We start from the raw sequence: 23,067 nt of genomic DNA on the forward strand, positions 1-23,067 counted from the left end.
TTGATAGATCATCATTGATCCTGGATGATCAACCAAAATGCTCTGAACCCAGTAAATCCCTGTCTTCATTTCCTTACATGACCCAAACAAAGGTTAACCCTTTCAGGTGTGAGGTCACAAATATGTGATTAGAACGTTCTTAACTGAACATTCTAAAGCTGATGTAACAATCACTACTGGTGACTGAAAGCAGTGGAGTTCTAGAACACACTGACTTGGAGTTCCAAAGGACCTACTCATCAAACGGTTAAAGGAAGACATGGGAAAGTGCCAGCAGAAGTCAGAATCACGGTTTTGCCCGCTCGCAAACAGTCAGGGAGGAAAGCTTTTTTTGTGACAGAGTCACAGTAAAGGATATCTGGAGCGACGGATAAAAAGACGGATCCGTTGGCGGGCGAACGCACCGGGGCGGCTGTCCTCTCGGAGTAACCGGGTAACCGAGCGGACGACTGCTGACGGGACGCTACGTTAGGCCGCTCCGTGCCTCATTTAAAAGACGAAACCCCGTCAGCCTCAGCCACACACCGTGCCCATTTATGGAGAGGAGAGGGTACGTCCCCGGCCGCTGACTGAGTCTGTGCAGTATCCATGGTGACAGCTGGAACAGAGAGGAACACCTGGTGTCTCACACATTTTTTTAATAACTTTATTGATTTATTTCTTTTTTTTTTTTTACAGGAGAGCAGAGGGGAGCACAGTCCTTATGCATTTGTCACTTCATTCAGACGGGAGGAAATGGACTGGATTTCTCTAGCGCTTTCATCCAAAGCGCTTTACAATTGATGCGATTGTACAATTGCGGAGGAAAGAAGCTGAGAGGGTTACAGATAGAAGTGAGATCACAGTGCATGACGTGCTGTGGAGGGGAGTTGGGGGGTGGGGGGGGGGGTGGGTTTCCTTGCGCAGTTTGGGAGTCCACCACCCTATTAGGATGGCAATGCCATCCCGCCAAGTTACAGCTTGGTGGGGCGGCATGCCCCATACTTATACAGCACTGAGAATTTGGCACTTTTCAGGGTTCCCTACAGAAGTAACCACAATGACCACAGACGGACTGAGCCACACGTACTCCCCAGTATGTCACACATTTATCACGACTAAGGCTCCAGTGTCAGAATGATATTCTCCATATTCTCTGCATATTCTCTGCCTTGGAGTGGTTGGCCTTCATTTGTAAGTTTGTTCTGGGCCATCCAGCGCTGCCTTAAATATTTTATATATCAAATAACGTATATTATTTATATTTCACTTCATCCATCCATCCTTCCATTATCTATACCCGCTTATCCTGGGCAGGGTCGCGAGGGGGTTCTGCAGCCTATCCCAGCGTGCATTGGGCCAGAGGCAGGCATACACCATGGACAGGCCTATTTCACTTCATTTTCCCATTATGTCACATTCCATAAACACAGGAGACCTACAAAACTCAAGGTGCTTAAATTAAGGCTTATCCTGAGGCATTATTAGGCATATCCATATTTATGATAAGACTTTTTTTTCCAGTATAACTGTAATTGTACATCTCAGTTGTCGCTTGGAAGCGGTTTTCTTTCAGTAAGTCAAACAGTTTTTTTTAGAATAGATATGTGAGTAAGGAAAGGTAAGATGTCCAAAATTGTTACCTGCGACGGTAAAAGCTTCTCCCATGTACAACAACTCCACAAGAGGCTACAGGTTATTTTTAGATCCCTCTCATTTCTCCCATTTCTCCCCATCTCTCCCATCTCTCCCATCTCTCCCGTCTCTTCCAGCGAGCACACTGACAGTGTTCTGCTCTGTGAAGCGTATAGCCGTCACAAAACAGGCCACGCCCCGCACATTAAGAGTGACGGGACGGGGGGGGGGGGGGGGGCGCGCCGAATCACCCTCTCTCAAAGCGGACGGCCCTCTGTGTGTTAAGCGCGTCATTGCGACCCCTCGCGTCTGTCAAACGCTGAAGGCCCCACCGCTGTCCGAGGTCTCGATTCACCCCGTTCAGTTCACTGGACCGCCACAGATAAGAAAGAAAAAAAACACAAACTAGACTCAGGCTGACAGCCATTTTGAAGTCGGTGTGTTCTGAGATAAGGGAGCTGTCGCCGATCTGTTCAGGGGTGACGGTTCACTGTCTGGCGCGGAGTGGTCGCGCTGCGTACAGGCTTATCGAAAAGTTTGCTGGGAAAAGCATCAGAGGTGAACGAGCGATTGGAAATAGTATTTCTCTGACAGCTTTGATGACTGTCTGCATGTGCTTTGTTCATGTGAGTGGGTGTGTGTGGGCTTTTTCAGCATTCACGTGTGTGTGTGTGCAAGTCAGTACTGCACATATGTGAGAGTGCACAAGTATGTGTGTGTGTGTGTGTGTGGTTGTGTGTATATGTGTTTTTGTGTGTGCATGTGAGTGAGAATGTGTGTGTATTTCTCCATCTTTGTTTCTGCAAATCAGACAGAAAGTTGGAGTGTAAGCGTGGATAGATGGTGTGTGTGTGTGTGTGTGTGCGTGCGTGTGCGTGTGTGTGCGTGTTTATGCTCTGTGACTTCATAAACGGTCTCTCACCAGGTACAGCAGGTACAACTGCATCACATGACCAGATTGAGCTCCACAGGAACCATCAACTGCCTAACCCCCTAGCGCCCCCCCCCCCCCCGCCCCCCACACCCCCCACACCAGAGATCTGACTGACACAGTCAGTATCAAGGGCCCCCCACCGTTAGACTATCACAACACCCGCTGATACAGGAGAGCTGTTTCCCAGCATAGCAGCTCAACCTGCACTGACACAAACATTCAGCTCTGGTCCTAGAAAAAAAAAACACCTTGGCTCCCTCTAGTGGCAAGACAAGGTATCATTTAGCAGGGCTCCGTCGACTGCTATTTAATTCTCTAGTGTCAGACTGACCCGCAATTAGAGACTGGAAGGAGACTAGTGTTGTGTGTGAGTAAACCTTTGTTCTGATAGTAACCCATGTGTCGTAAACCACTTTCTTCCTCTTGTAATGATAGCATTTAAGAGACAGAGTCCAGCCTTCACACCGGTTTATCTGCCCTGCTTTCATGAGAACTGGGAGACATGCTGAACTGTACACCTGTATACCCCAACCTGAGGAGCCCAGGTTTACATTGAACATCTCCGTACTTCTGTAGAAGAGGCCCACTGGAACAATTAAATAAAAAACAACACATACGCACCTGTCCAGGGTGTATTCCTGCCTCTCACCCAATGCATGCTGGGACAGGCTCCAGCACCTCCCGTGACCCTGACCAGGAATAAGCGAGTATAGATAATGGATGGATGGACAACAAATTTGTAACAAGATGGCACACATTCTCCATTCTGGATCAGCAAGCAGCCAGTGTAATATACACTATCAGAATAAAACATGAATCCTTTCTACGCGTGTTTACTGTACATAATTATCTGCTCATTCACCTGGTATAATGATTTCCACAACGTGTACTCATGTGGGCTTTATTTGTTTTAACTCAAGACACAAAACTTTAAATTAAAATGAAAAAAAAAACAGTGTGCTCTGCAGACAACCTCCCACTTGTGTCTGTTAGCGTGACAGAGAGGAGAAACAAGCTCAAATCCGATTCTCTCTTTTCCAAGCCGTCTAATTAGGGCCCACAGTCGCTCTCAGACGGTAATTACTGTTGGGTAAATTTGCGCCGCGACCTGCCAGAACACATGAAGACAGAGACCTTCACGAATCAGCCGGTGGGCAAGCGTGCACAACAGGTGCGGGCCAGAAGAGGACTGAGAATTCAGGCCTTCCGCTACAGGGGAGCATTCAGCCCCCTGCTGCAGTGACAGCAGTCAGACGCAGATAAGGAGGACTCTGAGAACTCCAGCGAGCGAACTCGAGCAAACCTCAGTACGGACGGCACGGTTCTTAAAATCGTTATTGATCTGGCTGCTGAGGGATCGGGCGGCTATGCTATTTCTCACTGCTTGCCGAAGACCAGTCTCCCTTTCTGGCAATGGAATGATATAGTAATGCGTCTCTTGCCTTGCTACCATGTAAAGTGTCTTTGTGATGGTTCTCTGTACACAGCACTATACAAATAGTTGAACTGAACTGAACTGAATTGAGAAATGTAGTGCAATATGAATTCACTGATTAGCATGTTCTTAACTTAACATTCCGATGCTGATGTAACAATCACTGCTGATAACTGAAGACAATGCGGAACAAGAACAGAGTTCCAGAACACTGACTTTTGAAATTTTGAAGAACATTCCAAAAAAACACTTCTCTTCAAAGGGGTAAATTATTCATGTTTTATGAGCTTCCATCTGGGGTGACAATTCAGAGTGATTACATACGCATCAGTCAGTTTGGGTTTATGTCCACCTTTAACACAAAGGGGGAACAGAATGGCAAACCGAAAAATGCATTGATGTAGAAAATGTGGGCTTGTGCCTCAGGATCAGCATATAAAACCAGGGTGAAAAAAGTTTCATTATGTTATGATATGATTACATTAGAAATAAGATTCCAAGGTAATTTAAATTGTAGACAGTAAATAAAATGTATATTCTTGCGTTACAGTAAATATTTATACGTTCACGGAATAAATCAGATAAAATAAATGGGTATGTATATACTGGAAATGCATGACAAAAAAAGACTCCTTGATTGTTTGTCACCATTGCTACAGTGTTTTTTTTTCTGACAGTTCTCAGATTTTTGTGAACCTTTGCATGAAATTAATTCCTCCACAGAAATCGGGTCTCTGCAATAAGCCATTGCTGCATATGATTATGCTCTGCAGGCAGGAGTAACGCTTGCAGGAGCAAATTGGATTCAAATTTACTAGAAATCATCTCCAGTGAGAATCATTGACTTGAAGTGGCCAAGATGGGAGCTCACATAACTGTTTATAATTAAAGATCTCAGTGTTTGTTCTGCATGCAAACTGATATTTATTTTCTCATACTTCTGGTAGAAATTATATTATTTATTCAAATATTACTAGAATATTCAAATACTATTAGCATATAAACAAAATACATAGCATAATAGATAATTGGCATTAGTTTTTCAGTATTGTTATTACATGACATTCATTTAGCAGACGAGCACATTTAGCGCTCTGTTCCAGAGTGATTTGAAATACAGGAGAAACAGAAGAGCATGATCTTGGTTAATGTGAGCAACAGTTCCAGACGGCTAACGAAATTCACTGACCAATGAGCACAGGCGTAGGTTTCATTTCAATTTCAAAGAGAGACACACTGCTGAACCACCGAGTCTTACCAAGTCAAACATCATGTCTCACAAGCATACTGACTAGTCTAGCAATTCATTCACATAAAAACATTGTGGGGTGACACATCTCCCTGTCTCCCCCCAAACCTACACGTTTGCCAGTGAGTACAGACGCAACATCACTAAAGCATTAATGTGTTAATTATGCTAACCAAAAACCAAAACACAAATTCTGAATACATACAGACTCGATCCATAACATAACACTCCCTAAGAAGAGATGGAATTCAGAATAATCTGAATCAGTATGAAAGCTGGGAGTTTTAAAAGGCGTAGTATCATTTACCCATTCCACTATGAGGCAGTGCTTTAGCAGAATACACCACCAGAGGGCCCCCTTCATTCTACAGTCTCCATCAATCTAATACAGAGGCAACCAACCCTGTTCATGGAGAACAACCATCCAGTAGGTTTTCATTTCAACCTTAATTTGGCACACCTGACTCTACTAATGAGCAACTCAGCAAGATGAGCATCAGTTAAAAGGCACTTATTTAAACCACAAAGAGAAACTCCAGTTTTACACCAGCCAACACTTTAAACCAAAGACCCATTCCCGTAACAGTGTGATGTTAAAAATATCATTAAAATAAAAGGATCATGGTGAAGATTATATCCTCATCTTCATAGAGGTATTGAGAAATTAAGTACACCTTGCTTAAATGTGCTTGAGAGTTACTGTAAGGCCAAATATCACTGTATTTAGAAAAGAATCAAGGCCATTCTGTTTGTTATTCGTGCTACCTAGATGTTCAAAAGTGTATTTAGAGCTAAAGAGTCTCATTTGGTGACCCTGCGTGCCCAGATCTCGCCGAACGCCATAAAGGGGAGTATTTCTTAATCACGCTGAGAATAAAATGTTTGTTTCAGCCAGTGACCACGATTAAATATATACCCGGAATATTTCTCCCCGCGGATTTCAGAGCTTGCGTCTCTGGGTGTGATTCAGAGTCCGACAGAGACCGCTATCCGCTCGTTAGTCAAGGCGTTGTGCCTTTGAGAAAAACAAAATAAGATACGTCGTGCGGTTTCTACGGCAACCGTTAGGAAGCGGTTATAAATACAGGACAGTTGCTTACTTACGATAAGGGAAGTTTGGGGAGGCTGATTTAATTAACGTAAGGGTCCTTCTGTCCAGAAACCGTGACACGAAGCTGCATTTCCAATTTAAAAACTAAAACTGTGATGCCTCCTCAACTAATTGTCAGAAGATTGAAAGTACCAAATCATCGGGATTTTCCTTCATTAAAAAGAAAAATAAAAAAGTGAAAAGAGAAATAAACCCTTTAAAGATGTGAGATCACAAATGTGTGATTTGAATATTCTAAACTGAACGTTCTAAGGCTGATGTCACAATCACTACTGGCAACTGAATGCGATAAAGATTTCTAGAACATTGACTTAGAATGCTGAAAAGACCAACTTTTCAAAGGGTTAATTAATCCATCGTAGTGTAACATAAATATTAGGGAACAGGACAAACAACTCAGAGGTTTGATTTCCCATGTGGGGCACAGCCGTCGTACCTCTGAATAAGGTCCTTAACTGGAGCAGTAAATATCTAGCTGTGTAAACAGTCCGCGTGCAGAAAACACAGGCCGTATAATTTCGCTCTGGATAAGGGTGTCCCTACAAGCCGGAATACTGCACAATGTAACTGGGCAGAAGATCGTATTAGGGTACGTTTGACAAGATGTGGGCTAAAACAGACCAACAAATATAATCGGAAACGTGTTTAAGAACATTACCACATCCTTTATGATAAGTTGCTTTATCGTGCATCCTTATGAATCACTGTAGGCCTATACACACAACACAACTACAGAGCTGAATACAGGTTTTTACCGGAGCTGTGTCCTGTAGAGCTTCAGTCCAGAGGACTGCACCAGTCCCACACATCATCCTGCGGCCAATTTCCAAAGTTTCACACTGAGAAAGCCGGGGGCTTAACAGGGGCTTTGTGTCGGAGAGCTCCACAAATCTCCTGGGAGTTTTGAAAGCTCTGGCATACCAGATTTAAAAATTTTAAAAAGCAAGTAGGACCAAATTGGATAAATGTTTAGTGACAAATAAAGAAAAAAAATAACTGTTGCAAAAATATCTCTTTCCTTTAGATTATACCCTGCATAGTTGTTGGTTGACTAATGACGCCTTGGTATATATATATTTTTTTGCAATGCAAAAGTCAAACAGAAGGTGATGCATGACTCAGTTGTCTTAAAATCCTGTGAGGAGAAAAAAGATTGTGTTACAAAGTCTGAATTATAAAACACACGGCTTTGAGCCAGCGGACTGGAGTCTTGCCTTTGCAAGCAAATGTTGGCAAGAAAGCCAGTGAATCATAATGCTACCTCTCTTGCATCATCCATCAAAACACAATGAATCCAGGGCTCTAAGAAAAGAAGAAGAAGAAAAAAAACAAGCTTCAGTACATTCACGTGCCACTGTCTACACAATTGAGAGCTGATAATAAAATGACTGTTTTGTTTTTGAAACACTGCTTTAGGAGTAAATGAGCCATTGTTCTGGGTGAAAGGAAATAAGCCTGGAAGGTTCAGGCTGGCCGAGCAGAGTACTGGGAAAGTGTATATAAAAACGCTTGCCAGAAAGCACTCACTTAGAATGTCTACCATCGCTTGTTTATCGGAGGTGACCGGGTTGTCACGTGACAGCGACCCTGACAAGTGTTGTCAGATTTGTCCCCATTATTATCGCATTACTGTACCCCAGAATTCCCTCGGGCTGCTGGCAGAGTGAGCGAATTAGTGGTTATAATAACAGACTTTGCTGAACAGTCTTTGTTCATTATTTTCCCTTTTTTCTCTGCAGAAGCCAAGTAGACAAGCACAAGAGCATCACATTTGCCCGTCGCATATGACCGCGCTGTTGTTGTTATAACCCACTATTTGAGTGACTGTTGAATTGGCGGAAAGCCCAGAAGGGCATAGCCGCGTGCACAAACGCTTAGTTAAATCTGCGTTCAGTATTATAAACGAGAAAACACCAATCGAGAAAAAAAACAAAAATATCCGTAATGATAATATTCTCGTTCAAATAATCACAGTAAAGGGATCTTGAGAACTAAAATTAAACGGCTCGCTTCTCGGCTGCCCTTAACCGTTACAGTGGAGCACTGTGGCGCTGCCAGCAGTTTCAAGTTCACTCTTGTGTATTGAGTATAATGCGTGTGTTGACTCGGCTGAAGTGTTTACCCTCTCCGCTGCCGCCTTGTTGCTAGGCGACGTCTGTTTCTGTGTACAGCTGGTGCGGCCTTTCATATGTTTTTTTCTCGTGGGCGCGTGTTCATCTCGTATTTCGCCTGGAGAGGCGCTGTGCGACTGAGTCCGTTCAAGGGCCGCGAGCAGAGTTTCCGGCACGAAATCACGGCGGGACGTTCCACTTTCCACATTTCATTCCCATTGTTATAAAACCGTTATTGCTTTATGTTCTATATATGTTCTTCTTAGTTCTATTTATTATACGTAATTATTATATATGTTCTTTTAGATTATATAAAAATTTATAAATTTGAGCTTCCTGTATGAAGGAATTCTAGTCTTGTACTTCAGGCTTGACCCTTTGCTTGATGTGGATGCTGGTTTAGTACGACAGAGAAAGGTGCTTCACCGAAAACCAGAAAAATAAATCGGTGGCAAGTAATAGACCTATCATTTGTGTAAGTCAGTATGAATTATTGAATGGGTTTCTGCCCAGCACCCAGAAAACACAGCTGTAATCATTATATCCACATTTGCTAGGTTTTGGGGTAGGGCAGTTTGTCAGAACAGCGGGGGTAAGAGTGGATGAACTTGCAGGGGGGAGATAATGAATGATTTCTACATGCTGGTTGTACACAGCTCCTGCTGCGTAATGATTTCACAACCACAGATTCGCCTCTATTACAAAACAAACAAACAAACATACAAAAAACAAAAACAAAAAAACGGACTAAACAAACACGCATAAGAAAGTGACACAGAATTTTCATGTGGCTACAAATTTAACAGGACTGCACACAGTCCATCTTCACTCCTTAAACAGTGAGGGGTGTTAAATATGCATGGGTAAGAGAATATGATGCAATAAAAGTGATTTTTTATGAACATCAAAGATGTTGTATAAGCTGAGATATGTAAGCACGTGTCTGCATATGTACGTTTGTGTGCACTCTTCTGTGTGCACATGGGTATTTGTGGGTGTGTGTGCGCATGCGTGTACGCGTACGTGTGTATGTGTGTATGTGTGTACATGCACTTGTGTGTTCTTGTACATGTGTTTGTATGCGTGCGCGCTTATGTGTGCATGCATGTGTGTGCGTTTATGTGTGCGCATGCATGTGTGTGTGTACGTGTATGTGTGTCTGTATGTGTGTGAGTGCACACGCTAAAGCACTCTACTGCAGTGGCATCGCGGAAACACGCAGCAGAGAAGCTTTTTTTGCGCAGCGAATCAGCGACAGAGCTGACCATGTGACAGCTCCAGTCACATGACCTCAGAACTGAAGCAACACAGCGTCTCAGCCTGACAGCTGTGGCCGCTCCTGACGGCCCGCAAGTATTTCATCCTGCAGCTGACAGTGTCGCAATGAAATGTGCTGCGATTTCTGTTTATACCGTCTCCAGAGAAGCTGCTGGGCAGTATCTGCTTACGGAACCATCTGGAAGCTGTCACGGTTAATCATCATGCATCCGACCTCCCGAGTGTTTCCACATTCTTAAAAAAAGATTTTAAAATGATCAAATCAAAGAGATCATAGTGCGAGAAGTATGTACGTCATTCGGTATCACCCGCTTTTTCTAAAATCAAATACCGCTATGAATTCTGTGTCTGCAAGGGGCATCTTTAATACAGCCCAGATTAAATTCATGGAACACACGTAAATTCCACTTGTAAAATAGACTGCACAGTGCACTTGGTACAGTGGTCTTGGCCACACCTTTGGGGGTCCCCCCCCACCCACTGTAGCTGCAGTCCCTGCACTGGGATAGCGGAAAAGTATACAAAGGACAGGGAAGACGAGTGGAATTCTCAACATGCAGCTAAACAACATGAACAGAGCTCCATATGAAACAGCATCTCCACGAAGAAGAAGAGCACCTGCTCTGGTGAAGGCAGGTGGCACGGGCAGGTAATCTCCCTAATGGAAATCAAATGACCGATACAGTCACAACAGGGGAACCAGAAAAGCGTCCACCCCCGCATGGACCAGCTGAGCGCCATTAGCGCTGAACCTCCGGAATGGTCGGCGTACCGGGATTCCGTGAGGTCTCCAGGGTTACGCGGTTCCGGCCGTAACTGCCGCAGAATGGCGGAGGATGGACACCATGGCAACGGCAAAGTCTGAAGTCCACCCGTGGAATAAGAGCGAATCATCTGCTCCTCAGATCGCAGCTGCCAGACACCAATCGCCAGAGCAAACACTGAGCCCGCTTGGGGGGGGTCCCGGTGATGGAAACAGTCTATTCACATCAGGGGGAAACGCCTGTGAAACTTGTCTCGCAGTATTCCTAACATTATGGATATCTCAGCACTTCCTGCTCATCAAAAACTACTCTCACTAACTAGACTGAAAGTGTCTGAATATGTTTGTCAAAAGATTTTATTCCTGGTGAAAATGCCACCTATTGGCCTAAGATAGAATCCAGCTGGAACCAGCTTCTGCTCCAGCTGGTTACCATCTGGAGTATGGTGATGGTCTGTTGACTGTACCAAGCTGGCCCACCAGCTGCACCGGCTTAAAACCAGGCAGGAGGCAAGCTGAAATGCCCACCAGGCATGTGTGATTGGCAATGTTTCCAAAACAGTTCTGTTTCCATTTTTTCAGGTACCCTATAAATCCTCCAATTCACTTCATATTTGTGAGAAGCATAACACAGTCCCTGTATCTATATTGGTACCAGGAATGGTTATTAGTTGGTTGCGGTTCAGCAGATGAGGACTTTGAAAGGATCGATAGGGCAATAACTAGATGCATCAGCAGTCATACTTGTTTGTATAATCTGTTTTGAACATTTAAAAAACGAATTTGTGAATCTATAAAACTTTCTATTTATAAAAGTATATTGTGATGATTATATATATTGTGTTATTCACAGAATTGTGAGGATAAAATATATGACCCCTTCTGCTCTGTTGACCTTCTTGTAAACTGTGAATAACCTGACTCTTCCGTAACTACATAGCTGACTGGCAGACAGAAGAACTGAGACTGACAACAAAACACATCATGTTGCACCGTTTAAATTTGTTTAGTCACGGGCCCTCAGGGCAGGCCCCACACAGATCCACTGATGTTCATATTTGCGGGATTTCCTGATAGTGATGCTGGTTATTTGAATTACAAATCCAGGTAGCGTACATTAAAGACTTAAGTTTCTGCACCGGATTGGTTATCTCAAAACTTTTAAAAAATACCTTTTAAAAAGTTGCGAACATGGCGTAAGAATCGCACCGCGAAAAATTGCTGCTCAGATGTTTTCTTTTTTAACCTAGTCTGCACTAACAGTGAAAACTTCCTTAGTCGATCCCAACACAGAGCGATCTGCCTAACTGCGCAGAAGTAAACGCACCATTGACCATTGGTGAAGTTGTTTTGGATCCATGCATCGCTGGTACTGCGCAGATGAACTAATCTGTATACCAAATGGATAGTAAAATCGCATTAGCGTGCGTACTTTTACCCGGTTCACATGTACACCGACCACTGAAACTGTCAAGGGTCTGCGCAACACTAAGCAAAAAAACCATGCCAGAGAATATATCCTACTACGCAGAGCACCAACTGCTGCGTAATGACGGCATAGACTGGCGTCCCAGCCAGAAAAGAGCAGACACCGACACAAGAGACAAGCCTGGATATTAGAAGGGGGGGAAGAAAAATCAGAAATCGCTACGTATAATAACAGAAAACTAAAGACATCAAGTGTCACAGCCGTCTGACTGGCCTAAAAGGCTAAATAAGGCTACAGGCGGTGTGACAGGGAGCAACTAATATCAGATTGTCACGGTAAGGATTTGTTGAGTTTCTGTTTATGAGACTGCAGAAAGTTTAGCAAGCTTACTGGCTAGCCCTTGTTTTAATCGAGCACAGTCATTCACACATACCAGAAAATAAGCAGGGAATATTATGGAGCTGGCTGAAATTCGCTTTTACAACATTAGAGCCGAACACGGAACAGGTGGTGAACCGAAGTGAACTTGCCGATCGAGTCCAGCTCTCTTTGTTCCTGTGTGGCCAAAGATTTAAATCTTGGAGGAGAGAACCCCATGAAATTCCCAGCTGGTCCTCCGCTCTGCGTCTTGAGCAAGCCGGCCAGAGAGCCCAAAGTGAAGAAGGCCAAGGGTTTAGGTTGCGGTGATGATTTCCCTGTGCAGTTGCTGCACAGTTAGCTAGCCAGCTATCAAACCAGCTAGCTAGAAGTGTGTAGTAAACATAGCTAGCTGAAATAGCTAACTAGCTACTTGGGTACAGCTAATTTATGTAGCTAACTTAAGCTCAAGTAATGTATCCTATGGTGTTTTTGGCTCGAAAATATAATTTGATCATGCGTTACCAGATTATTTTTGATCAATTTAGCTAACGAGCTAGCTACATAAAGTTACATTTTTGTTAAAGCGACTAGACTATTCCAAACGTAAGGTGTTTAGCTAGCTAGCTAGCTAGTCAACATTAATTAGCAGTGATAACCAGCTAACTTCACTGCAGTTTGTTACTTTAAGTTTCTCTGTTACTTTCAGATAACGTTACCGGACAACAAGTAAACTATGATTAACTTAGCTAATGTTACCTGTTCCCAAGTAATATAGTTATGGCAGTGTTGTAGTTGGAGAAATTAGTCCCCTATTAGCGAACCAACATTAAATAGCTAGTTAGTTAGTTGGATGTTTAGCCAAAGAATTGAGTCATGAATTGATCAACTTTATAGCGTAATTTACAATAAGTTTGCCCTGGACGCAAGTATCGCCTTCCAACCCTAAACATTGCTGTTGTTTTCAAAGTACTGACTGAAGTTTATGTAAAGCAGCCTTACTTACGATGGAACTAATTTCGGCAGTTTAACATGGTAAATGACGGTGTTTTATACATCAGTAGGCTATTTGAATTCCTCTTGCTTCTTGAAGTGTTTGTGAGCGTATGCTTTGATATTACTTCTTAGCCAATGGCATAGTCCTTCACATTTTACCATTTAACAGTTGAGCAAGCGAGTTTTGTTTGAATGTATGTAAATTAACGCATACATGTCCCTATATAGCTGTATATATCGGGGCCTATACTAGCCACCCGGTCCCCTATGTCGACTTGATATGTTGCTCTTTTCAAGAGTGACTCTTCTGTTGCTGCTTGTCCACACGCGGCTTAAGTGTCATATTGCTTCATATTCAGATGGAAAGGTGGATTCATGTGTTTACGTTTTGAACCCTGAGAAATACGGCTATTGTTCTACTTTCTCTGTAAACACAATCGGTGGCAACAGCATGCAATATCTTTCAGCCTATATCTTTTTCATGTATGCCTGTAGCAGACTGCTTTTCAGTCAGAATGACCACAAGAGGTGCCAAGGAGAATTAAATGTTACAGGACACGATAAGAGTAGCCAATTGCACACATGTAGAGTAGCCCTCCATGATTGCACGAGAGCTAAAGAGTTAAGGAAATATAATTAATCTACTCAATGTTTATATAATGAATTGAATCGGCGGCGCCGAAACAGGTTAATCTGCTCGCGTACTTTGCCCGTGAGTTTACAAATCAGTCATTAACACACACAGCCTAGATTCATGCGCTTAATCTTGAAAGTACACGCTTGAACTTGCATGTCAAGAAAAGTGTTCTGATGTTGTCCCGAGGACTGCGGAGAGATTTTTTTTTTTTTGCATAACCTGCTCACTGACTAACAAAGCTGTCATTTCCAGAGGAATGGTACACTTGAGTTAAGTGTGACATATGACAAGATCACGCAATGGTAGGAGCACTTTGGCCTGTATAATAAAGAAAAGCCGCACAGCAACATATCTGTTTACATTTTGGCCATTAATGACTGGTATGACTTTGAATGTCTTTGCCTGCAACGTGGAATGACAGGAAGTTGTTCCGTACAGTGGAGAAGTCCAAGGGGGAGGGGAAGTTAACCCCAAGCCATATTTATCTTTTTTATACCTTGCTCCACTTTGACACCACAGCATATGGAGTCATGGAAGTATCATAAACATTCTCGCTGAATTAAATTCAAAACCAAATCTTTGATTTAATTTTTTGATTTAATTTAAATTTTTTTGCCAGGATGTCCTATCGTTATATAGTGTTTTGAGGATGTTTCTTAAGGGGGGCTTGTTAGGTTTGGGCTGCTGCGTCCTATTCCTAGAGTGCAACAGTCCATCAGGCTTTCCCAGTCCGCCTTAAAACTTTATAATTCACAAAGGAGGCGGGAAAGAAGGAGACCGCCAAGTGATTATAAGTCAAGTTTCGCTGCTGAAAAATAATGAAGCTGTTTTTCTTTTTTCTTTCAACTTTGGTTGTAGAGTTGGTGATTTTCCCCCTCTCCCCTTCCCTACCCCAACCCCCCTGCCCCCCCCGTCGTCCTCCAAACAAAAATGGAGAACCATCACGCCCACTGCATGAACTGCATCAGCCGGAGGTGCATGACCAGGCCGGAGGCCGGCGTTTCCTGCGACCTCGCCAGCTGCGCCCTGGTGTGCGGCGCGGTCTTCCACGGCTGCAAGGCCGACGAGCACCGGCTCCTGTGCCCGCTGGAGAGGGTGCCGTGCCTCAACAGCGGCTTCGGCTGCCCGTTCACCGTCACCCGCGGCAAGATGTCCGAGCACCTGGCGGTGTGCCCGGCCAGCGTGGTGTGCTGCACCATGGAGTGGAACCGCTGGCCGATCAGCGACGCCGACCGCACGTCGTACGAGAACCTCAGCCGGGACGTGGACGAGGTGGAGCAGCTGGACATGGCGCTCGCCCTGCAGGACCAGCGCATGCTCCTGGAGTCGCTCAAGGTCGCCACCATGCTGTCCAAAAACGGCGACAACCCCCCCGGCGGCGAGAAGACGTGCGGTCCCGCGGCCCCCCCCCCCCCCCCCCCGGGCTGCCGGAATGAGAAAATTGCCAACGGGATAAACGGCCTGGACGAGGAGTCGTACAGCGAGCTGTACCAGGCCACGGTGGAGACCAGCAGGACCCTGGTCGCCGCGCTGGACATCCTCAGCAGCGCCACCAAGGAGATGGACACGCTGAACGGGGGCGTGCCGGCCGACGGGCGGGGGGAGCCCAACGGGGGGTTCCACGGCGGGGCCGAAGCGGAGGTTCCGGGCTCGGGGAACGTCGACATGAAGGGAAGCGACAGCGAGTCGGACTGCGAGCTGGGAGCTGTGGGCGGGATGGACCTGGAGGCGGCCGCGGGGGATGACGAGGACGCCCCCGACGGCGGGAAGACGTGGACGAAGCGCAATGGCTTTTTGGAGCCGGAGAACGGGGCGGAGGAGGAGGAGGACGGCGTGTTCGGTTTGCTCGAGAGGGACGAGAAGCCGCTCTGCAACGGCTTCCACAGCCCCGGGGACGAGCCGGACCAGATGGACCTGGAGGTGGCCGGGGAGCGGCGCCCCGAAACCAACGGGTCGTGGGAGGTCTTCCGGCCGGCGAACGGGGCGGAGGCGCTGCTCAACCGCTCCGTCGCCGTGGCAGAGCAGCGGCCCTCCTGCTCCCAGCCGCCGCCGCGGCTGCCCCTGCCGCTGCCCATCCCGCTCCACGACATCGTCCCCAACGGCGGGGCGTACCCGCTGGACCTGGAGGACCGCTGGCTGGAGCGCAAGCTGCAGAACCTGCAGGCGCTGCGGGCCATGGGCTCCTTCGCCTTCAGCGGCCGCCGCGCCCTCTACGCCGACTCCCTCCGCGTCAAGATGGAGGACAAGTCGGTGGACACGTCGGACCTGGAGGTGGCCGACGACCCCATGGGCCTGCACGGCATCGACCTCATCACCGCCGCCCTGCTGTTCTGCCTGGGGGACTCGCCCGGCGGCCGCGGCATATCCGACAGCCGCTTCGTGGACGGCTACCGCATCGACCTGGGCACGCAGACCTTCTCCTTCCCCTCCGCCATCCTGGCCACCAACACCATGGTGGGCGACGTGGCCTCGGCCTCGGCCTGCGACCACGCCAGCCCGCAGCTGTCCAACCCCAGCCCCTTCCACACGCTGCGGCTGGACCTGGTGCTGCAGTGCGTGGCGCGGTACCAGACCAAGCAGCGCTCCATGTTCACCTTCGTGTGCGGCCAGCTCTTCCGCCGCGACGAGTTCTCCTCCCACTTCAAGAACGTGCACTGCGACATCCACGCCGGCCTCAACGGCTGGATGGAGCACCGCTGCCCCCTGGCGTACTACGGCTGCACCTACTCGCAGCGCCGCTTCTGCCCGTCCACGCAGGGCTACCGCATCATCCACGACCGCCACCTGCGCTCCTTCGGGGTGCGGCCGCGCGGGTCCGCCCCGCCGCCGCCGCCCTCGCCGTCGCCATCGCCCTCGCCCGGCGGGCCGCCGTTGCCCGGCAACGCCTGCCGCTTCGGCACGGACTGCGACCACCTGAGCGGCCTGCCCTTCGAGCTGCTGCAGCACGTGGCCGGCTTCCTGGACGGCTTCAGCCTGTGCCAGCTCTCCCGCGTGTCCCGCATGATGCGGGACGTCTGCGCCAGCCTGCTGCAGGCCCGGGGCATGGTGGTCCTCCTGTGGGAGAAGAGACGCTACCCCTCGGGCCCCTCGTCCTGGCAGATCAAAGACAAGGTAAGGGCCAGAGGGGTTGGGGTTGGGGCGCTCGTGTTACTGTGTGAGCCTTTAAGGAAAAGGACTGTTCCCCCTCGTTCTTATTTGCAGTGCTTTTTAGGCAGAAGTACACACGCACTGCAGCGCTCGCCAGGTCCGGGCAGCGTTTGATCCGTTCCAGGTCTTACTAGAAGCATGCTTAGTGTATTCAGTGGAAAAAGCTTCCTGTTGCTGTATTCCACTCAGTAAATCGGTATGATGTACCTGCAGTGCTGTTTCCATCCCAGGGGGGAGAATAGGGACTGCTGGTGATCATTTATACTGTTAGATCTGTGCTGGCTTGTACGGGGAATTGTGATAATGCATGCTCTGAAATGGCCCAGGCCAGTTTTAATGAGGGGTAATCTCTTGCATATACTTGGTCTCCCTTGGTCAGTTGTTAAAAGCATGCTGTATACAGTCAGTGAGGTCGTGCATATTCTGAGCAAAGGATGGGTCTGGCGGTGTGTCTGCAACGTGTCTGCAATCTTATTGTTTACCCATGGCAGAGCTGTTCAGTGTTTGCTAGAGAAAGGTGAGGTGTGTGCGTGTGTTTGTGAGCGTAGCGTGTGTTTGTGTGTGAGTGAGAGTGGGTGTGCGCGTGCGTGCGTGCACGCTGGTGTGTGTGTGTGTGTGCGCGTGCGTGTATGCTGCTGTGCGTGCGTGTACGCTGGTGTGTGTGTGTGAGAGTCTGAGTGTGCGTGTGTGTGCGTGTACGCTGGTGTGTGTGTGAGAGAGTCGGAGTCTGTGAGTGTGTGTGTGTGTGCGAGTCTGTGAGTGTGCGTGTACGCTGGTGTGTGTGAGAGAGTGTGTGCGTGTGTGTGCGTGTACGCTGGTGTGCGTGTGAGTGAGTCTGTGTGTGCGTGCGTTCAGTCCTCTTAACGCTGCGTTCTGCCAGGTGTGTGTGTGTGTGTGTGTGTGCGTGCGTTCAGTCCTCTTAACGCTGCGTTCTGCCAGGTGTGTGTGAGAGTGTGTGTGCGCGTGCGTTCAGTCCTCTTAACGCTGCGTTCTGCCAGGTGTGTGTGTGTGAGAGTGTGTGTGTGAGAGTGTGTGTGTGTGTGTGTGCGCGTGCGTTCAGTCCTCTTAACGCTGCGTTCTGCCAGGTGTGGCGGTTCAGCACGGCCTTTGGCACGGTGAACGAGTGGAAGTTCGCCAACATCACCAGCATGGCGGACCACCTGAAGAAGTGCAAGTTCAACACGGTGGAGCGGCGGGAGGAGGCCGTCCCCCTGCCCTGCATGTGCTTCACCCGCGAACTCACCAAAGAGGGGCGGTCCCTGCGCTCCGTCCTCAAGCCAGTATTATGAAAAACAACCGACAAAACACACACACAACCCTCGCTGTTTCTTCCAATCAGATTTAAGAGCTTAGGCACTCTGCGTAGCCTCTTTGTAATACGATACTTTATCAACTGCGGATTTACTTTTACGTGACATAATCTATCACTGTGTAAATAAAACAATGTTTTGATGTTAAAGTTATTTTTTATATGAAATGTCAGTACTGTGTTGCATCGAAGCCGAACAGAAGAGCCTTAATGTATGAAATAACACTTGACTTGCTGGACTTGGTAGGTTTCTATGGATCCATACGGGCTTGTTGTCCCCTACAGGACTGACGTCTGTACGATGTAGCTAATATTATCTTGCATGGTTTGGTGTTTAACAAGTGCCCTTGTTTGGGTAATTAAAAATATTGTTGAGAGAAATATGTGCATTTTTTTTTTTTTGCAAGAAACTTAAGCATTTTTCTCTTCCTCTTTTTTTTTTTTTTTTTTTTTTAAGATAATGACCAAACCTAAAACGTGCACAGTGTCCTGCTTCTCTGAGGAAACGATCGGAAGTACATGTGATGTTATGTTTATTCTCCATTTGACATTACCTTGCGTACAGCTGAATTTTGGCCATTAAAAGGTTGTTAGATTGTTCTGTGAGGCTCAAAATTTTCATTTGGTAATCAGTCCGCATCAAAAAATATGCACCTAATTTTCTGTCAGTCTGCTGCATGGAGAGAGGTTTATGGGTAATTTTGTTGTCAGTTATAATTTGGTATTGCAGGCTGAATCTCAGAGATATATATAGGCAGTGCTTCTGGTTTCACTTTTAAGCAATAAACAAACAATACTGTAGCATAAAGATCACTTAGCACTTTATCCTCCAGGTGTTTTCTTGTTTTTAAGTTGATTTTTAATTTGTTTTGCGCACAAATCTGGACACTAAGAAAAGCCAAGTTGCGTCGGGACATACAAAAGGTTACCACTTTCTTTTCTCCATCTGTTTGTACTGTCAGAGAGCTCTGCAGATACTCTTCCTACTGACGTCATTGAGGAAATGCAACAGAAACTGTAGATGAAAATTGTAGACTGTAGTAAGTTTGCTAAATTGAAATCTTTTCTGACTCTTTGTAAGTGGTTGTACTAAAATGAATGGAAATTCTCTTGGGAGAAGACAAATTATTTTGGTTATAATACAATTTTGAGTACAATTTTGAGTACAATGTTTTTTTTTTTTTGTTTGTTTGTTTTTTACGATAAGACAAAACCTCACAATTTTTAGGATCCCTTGAGTGGGAAAATATATATTTGCTCTGCCAGTCATTAACCCTTGCTGTGCCTTGTAATTTTTCATATACAGTATATAAATGGACAGTTTACTATATACATAGAGGATTACCTTTGTCAGCAAAGTCCAACAATAAGATTGATTGCATGTGGGTTGTCTTTTTGACTCATAAGTGCTGCTAATAACTACCTGTACATTGGATATGGACAGAAATCGGAAGCGGAGAATAGGTCTAAAATGTCCGCCCTGACAGTGGGAAAAGCTGGTGCTTAAATGAACGGGTAATTCCCAAAGCTTTCACTAGATGTAGTGACCATACCTTAATGTGTGTCATTTTGTTGCGGTTTTACTAAAGGAAATCTGCCATCTTCCAGATTTGTTCCATGCAGACCTGGCTCAAATTCTTTTTTTTTTTTTTGGATTCAAATACTTTTCTGTGCTCTGTTAATCTTGCCTGGTGTAACTGGGCCTGCCAATATGACCAGAAGGCAGGGTTTGCACTTTTTGAGAGTATTTAATTGGTTCCAATACACCAGACAAGATCAGTAAAGTGTAGAAATGTATTTGAATCCAAAACAAATACGTATTTGACCCAGGTCTGTTTCCATGCTCAACATTCTTTTGAGTAAACCATTTAGAAGTAGAATGCGTTTGGGGAAAAATCAGTGGTCTGGACCCCGTTCAGCATTAAATAGCATCGTGCTTTTTCATTTTTGTGTGTCCAAAATTCAGTCTCTGGTTTCACGTCTGCCCTTTTTAAAGTCTATCATTCATCCCAGCTTATACTGTAATGGCTGTCCAGATCCAGTTTTTGTATTTGTATATCAGGGATGTACAAAACAGGATGGTCTTTGCATTGATGAAGAATACTTTGCTCTGGTGCATTAAAATGTGTTCACTTGCAGCAGTGATGGTAACTAACATTAAATACCATACAGTATTATGTAGGTGTATGTGTGTGTGGTTGTTTTTTTTTTGTGTTAAAGTGATAGTAGATACTATTTAATGACTAGTAAGAGTTTCAAAGTTTACCAGACGAGAAATGAATCCGTCTTAATATATTTTTTAAAACAAGATTGTAATTCTGGGACAATTTTTTGATTGGTTTTTTTTTTTTTTTTTTTACTTAACGTAGGCTGTAGGCCACAATTAAAATGAATGTGCCGGATAAACTACAGAACGTACAGCCTCAAAAGACCGTGACATTTAAGTGTATTTATACAGTCGCAGTAAAGAATGCCCGTGGATGTCACTGGCACCACGTTTGCAATAAACAATCAATTAGGTTGTCCTGTTATTAAAGGTCACGTTTGGTTGCAGACACACTAGATATGAGATTGCTGACATTTATCATTGTGGTCACTGGCTGCTAAACAAATTTTCTGTTTGGAAACAACGTAGTATAATCTATTAACTCTTATTAGCTGTCATTTTTAGGTAGCCAAGATTCATGAAGTACATGTTTTTTTGTTGTTGTTTTTTTTTGGATTTAATTAAGCGTGACTTTTGAGAATTGCGGCTCTTAAAACGTCATGTTCCCTGTAGTTGTAGTTTAAAATATTTTAAATCTTAAAAAAGTGAATGTAAAAAATTAAAAAAACCACCTTCACGGTAAGAATTTACATTAAGACAGTGGTAGTGTTGAATTACAAAACGACCACCTGCGATCTTGGAAGCAGTTTAATTTTCATGTACATGATAATGGCCTTTCAAATAATTTGTCACAAAATCATGGTCTGTAAAAGGAAAGAAATTACCTGCTTTTTTTGATTTCATTTTTTTTTTTTAAAGATCTGTAGCACTTTTTGGTCAAAAATAGTCTTCCGTTTGCATTGCCATCACAGTATGACGTTATGTTCAGTACAAAAAAAAAAAAAAAACAGCCTTAAAGCTATATAATTGGATCTGGGGCAGACGGTAAGAACGCTGTCATGTTTCTACAGTCAGTCTTTTAAAAACCTGCTGGTGACTCGAGAGAGAGAGAGAGAAAGTGTTTCCCAAGTCGTCATCTTTCAACTGTCCATCAATCGGTGTAATGTGTTTTCAGTGACCCCCCTTTGTTTTTGAATTACAGCCTGGTTGTACAGATGTGTCACGGCTTTGATTGTTAATAAAAACGGTATTTTCCTTCACGAGTTGTGTGTCCAGTGTGTTTTCTATTTCTACATTTATGGCGACGTAGCTCAGGAGGTAAGAGCGGTTGTCTGGCAGTCGGAGGTTTGCCAGTTCGATCCCTGCCCTGGGCGTGTCGAAGTGTCCCTGAGCAAGACACCTAACCCCTAACTGCTCTGGTGAATGAGAGGCATCAATTGTAAAGCGCTTTGGATAAAAGCGCTATATAAATGCAGTCCATTTACCATTTGCCATTCTAAAACTGCTCTAGTAGTTTGTGTATTCAGTGCTCTTGTGGGTTACAGCACGCTGGAATAGTATCCTACTGTAAATGTTATCTGATGTCACTGATGATACCTCACATTTTTTCACTGACGTTTGCCAGTAATATACTGTTATCACAAACGTGCCTGATCCTCATGCAGCGTCTCATTCCCTTCTGGCCCACAAACACATCAGCGAGATGCTGATATGCACCACTACACTGCACTCGGTTGGTCTTAATTCAGGGCTGTGTCTGTTTCTGGTTTCCATGCCAACTTCTGCCATTAATCAATAGTCCTAACATTTATGCCATCTGACATTTTAGTGACATTTTTTAAATTTTTTATAAGGGCACAAATGACAGTTGAAGGCTGTTCTTGTGCCCCTATATGAAACCTTTTACTGTGATTTAATCTACCAGTGAACCAGTGTTGGTGTGTAGAGCCAATCAGCTCGTTTAGCCAGGGTAATTGGTGGAAACGAAACCCTGCACACACAGCCTGGAGTTACCCACCCATGGGGAGTATTTCATGAAGCAGGATCACAGAGTCAGCTGGATTACTGCGCTGAGTAAAGCCCAGAACAGCTCTTTTATGCTTAACTCCATGTTCCAGATCTGGGAGGGTTCCGGGTTTTACTAAGCGCAGGTGTCCAGCTAACTCAGTAATCCTGCTACTTGAAACAGGGCTCTGGTCTTATTGGTTGAATTTTATCTTAGAACTATGGGAAATGTAACTTATGCATAACGTATCACTGGCTGATAGGACAGGTATCATGAAAGTAAAGTCATTGCCAGGTTTCATACATGCGGCTAACTGTTATTTATATATATATATTTTTAAAGGCAATTGAGAATACCAGTAAAGTAAATCTACAGGAACCTGGAAGGTACTCATCTCTCTTGCTACATATGTTTGGGTTTTGCCACACCAACCCATAACCTGGGTGAAATATTTGGATGCAGAACCAAAAAGGCTGGAATTTTAAGCAGATAATCTCTGATTCGTGACTGTTGTGTCTACGGAAAATTGCACAACACAGAACGATTGTTTATGGTAGCCAGCCGGTCTGTCTGTCAGGTGATTCG

At 45.2% G+C, this 23,067-nt stretch overlaps 1 protein-coding gene and 1 long non-coding RNA gene across 4 annotated transcripts in view; one reads left to right on the forward strand and one right to left on the reverse strand.

Annotated features, from left to right (window-relative positions):
* LOC118229892 overlaps window positions 1-23,067 on the reverse strand; it is a 77,905-nt gene that overhangs the window by 2,704 nt on the left and 52,134 nt on the right. The gene's annotated exons all lie outside the window — the stretch shown is intronic.
* LOC118229890 (F-box only protein 30-like) lies at window positions 11,868-18,751 on the forward strand. Of its 2 annotated transcripts, XM_035422388.1 has the most exons (3): window positions 11,868-12,259; window positions 14,773-17,025; window positions 18,147-18,350. In XM_035422388.1, exons 2-3 carry the CDS (start codon window positions 14,845-14,847, stop codon window positions 18,348-18,350), a joined length of 2,385 nt encoding a protein of 794 aa, XP_035278279.1. In that variant the 5' UTR covers window positions 11,868-12,259; window positions 14,773-14,844. The 2 variants fall into 2 exon arrangements, with proteins under 2 accessions (XP_035278279.1, XP_035278280.1); XM_035422389.1 differs by lacking the exon at window positions 11,868-12,259 and having other exon boundaries at window positions 14,845-17,025; window positions 18,147-18,751.

The sequence above is a fragment of the Anguilla anguilla genome, chromosome 6 (assembly GCF_013347855.1).
Source record: "Anguilla anguilla isolate fAngAng1 chromosome 6, fAngAng1.pri, whole genome shotgun sequence".
In the NCBI taxonomy this organism is placed as follows: Eukaryota; Metazoa; Chordata; class Actinopteri; order Anguilliformes; family Anguillidae; genus Anguilla; species Anguilla anguilla.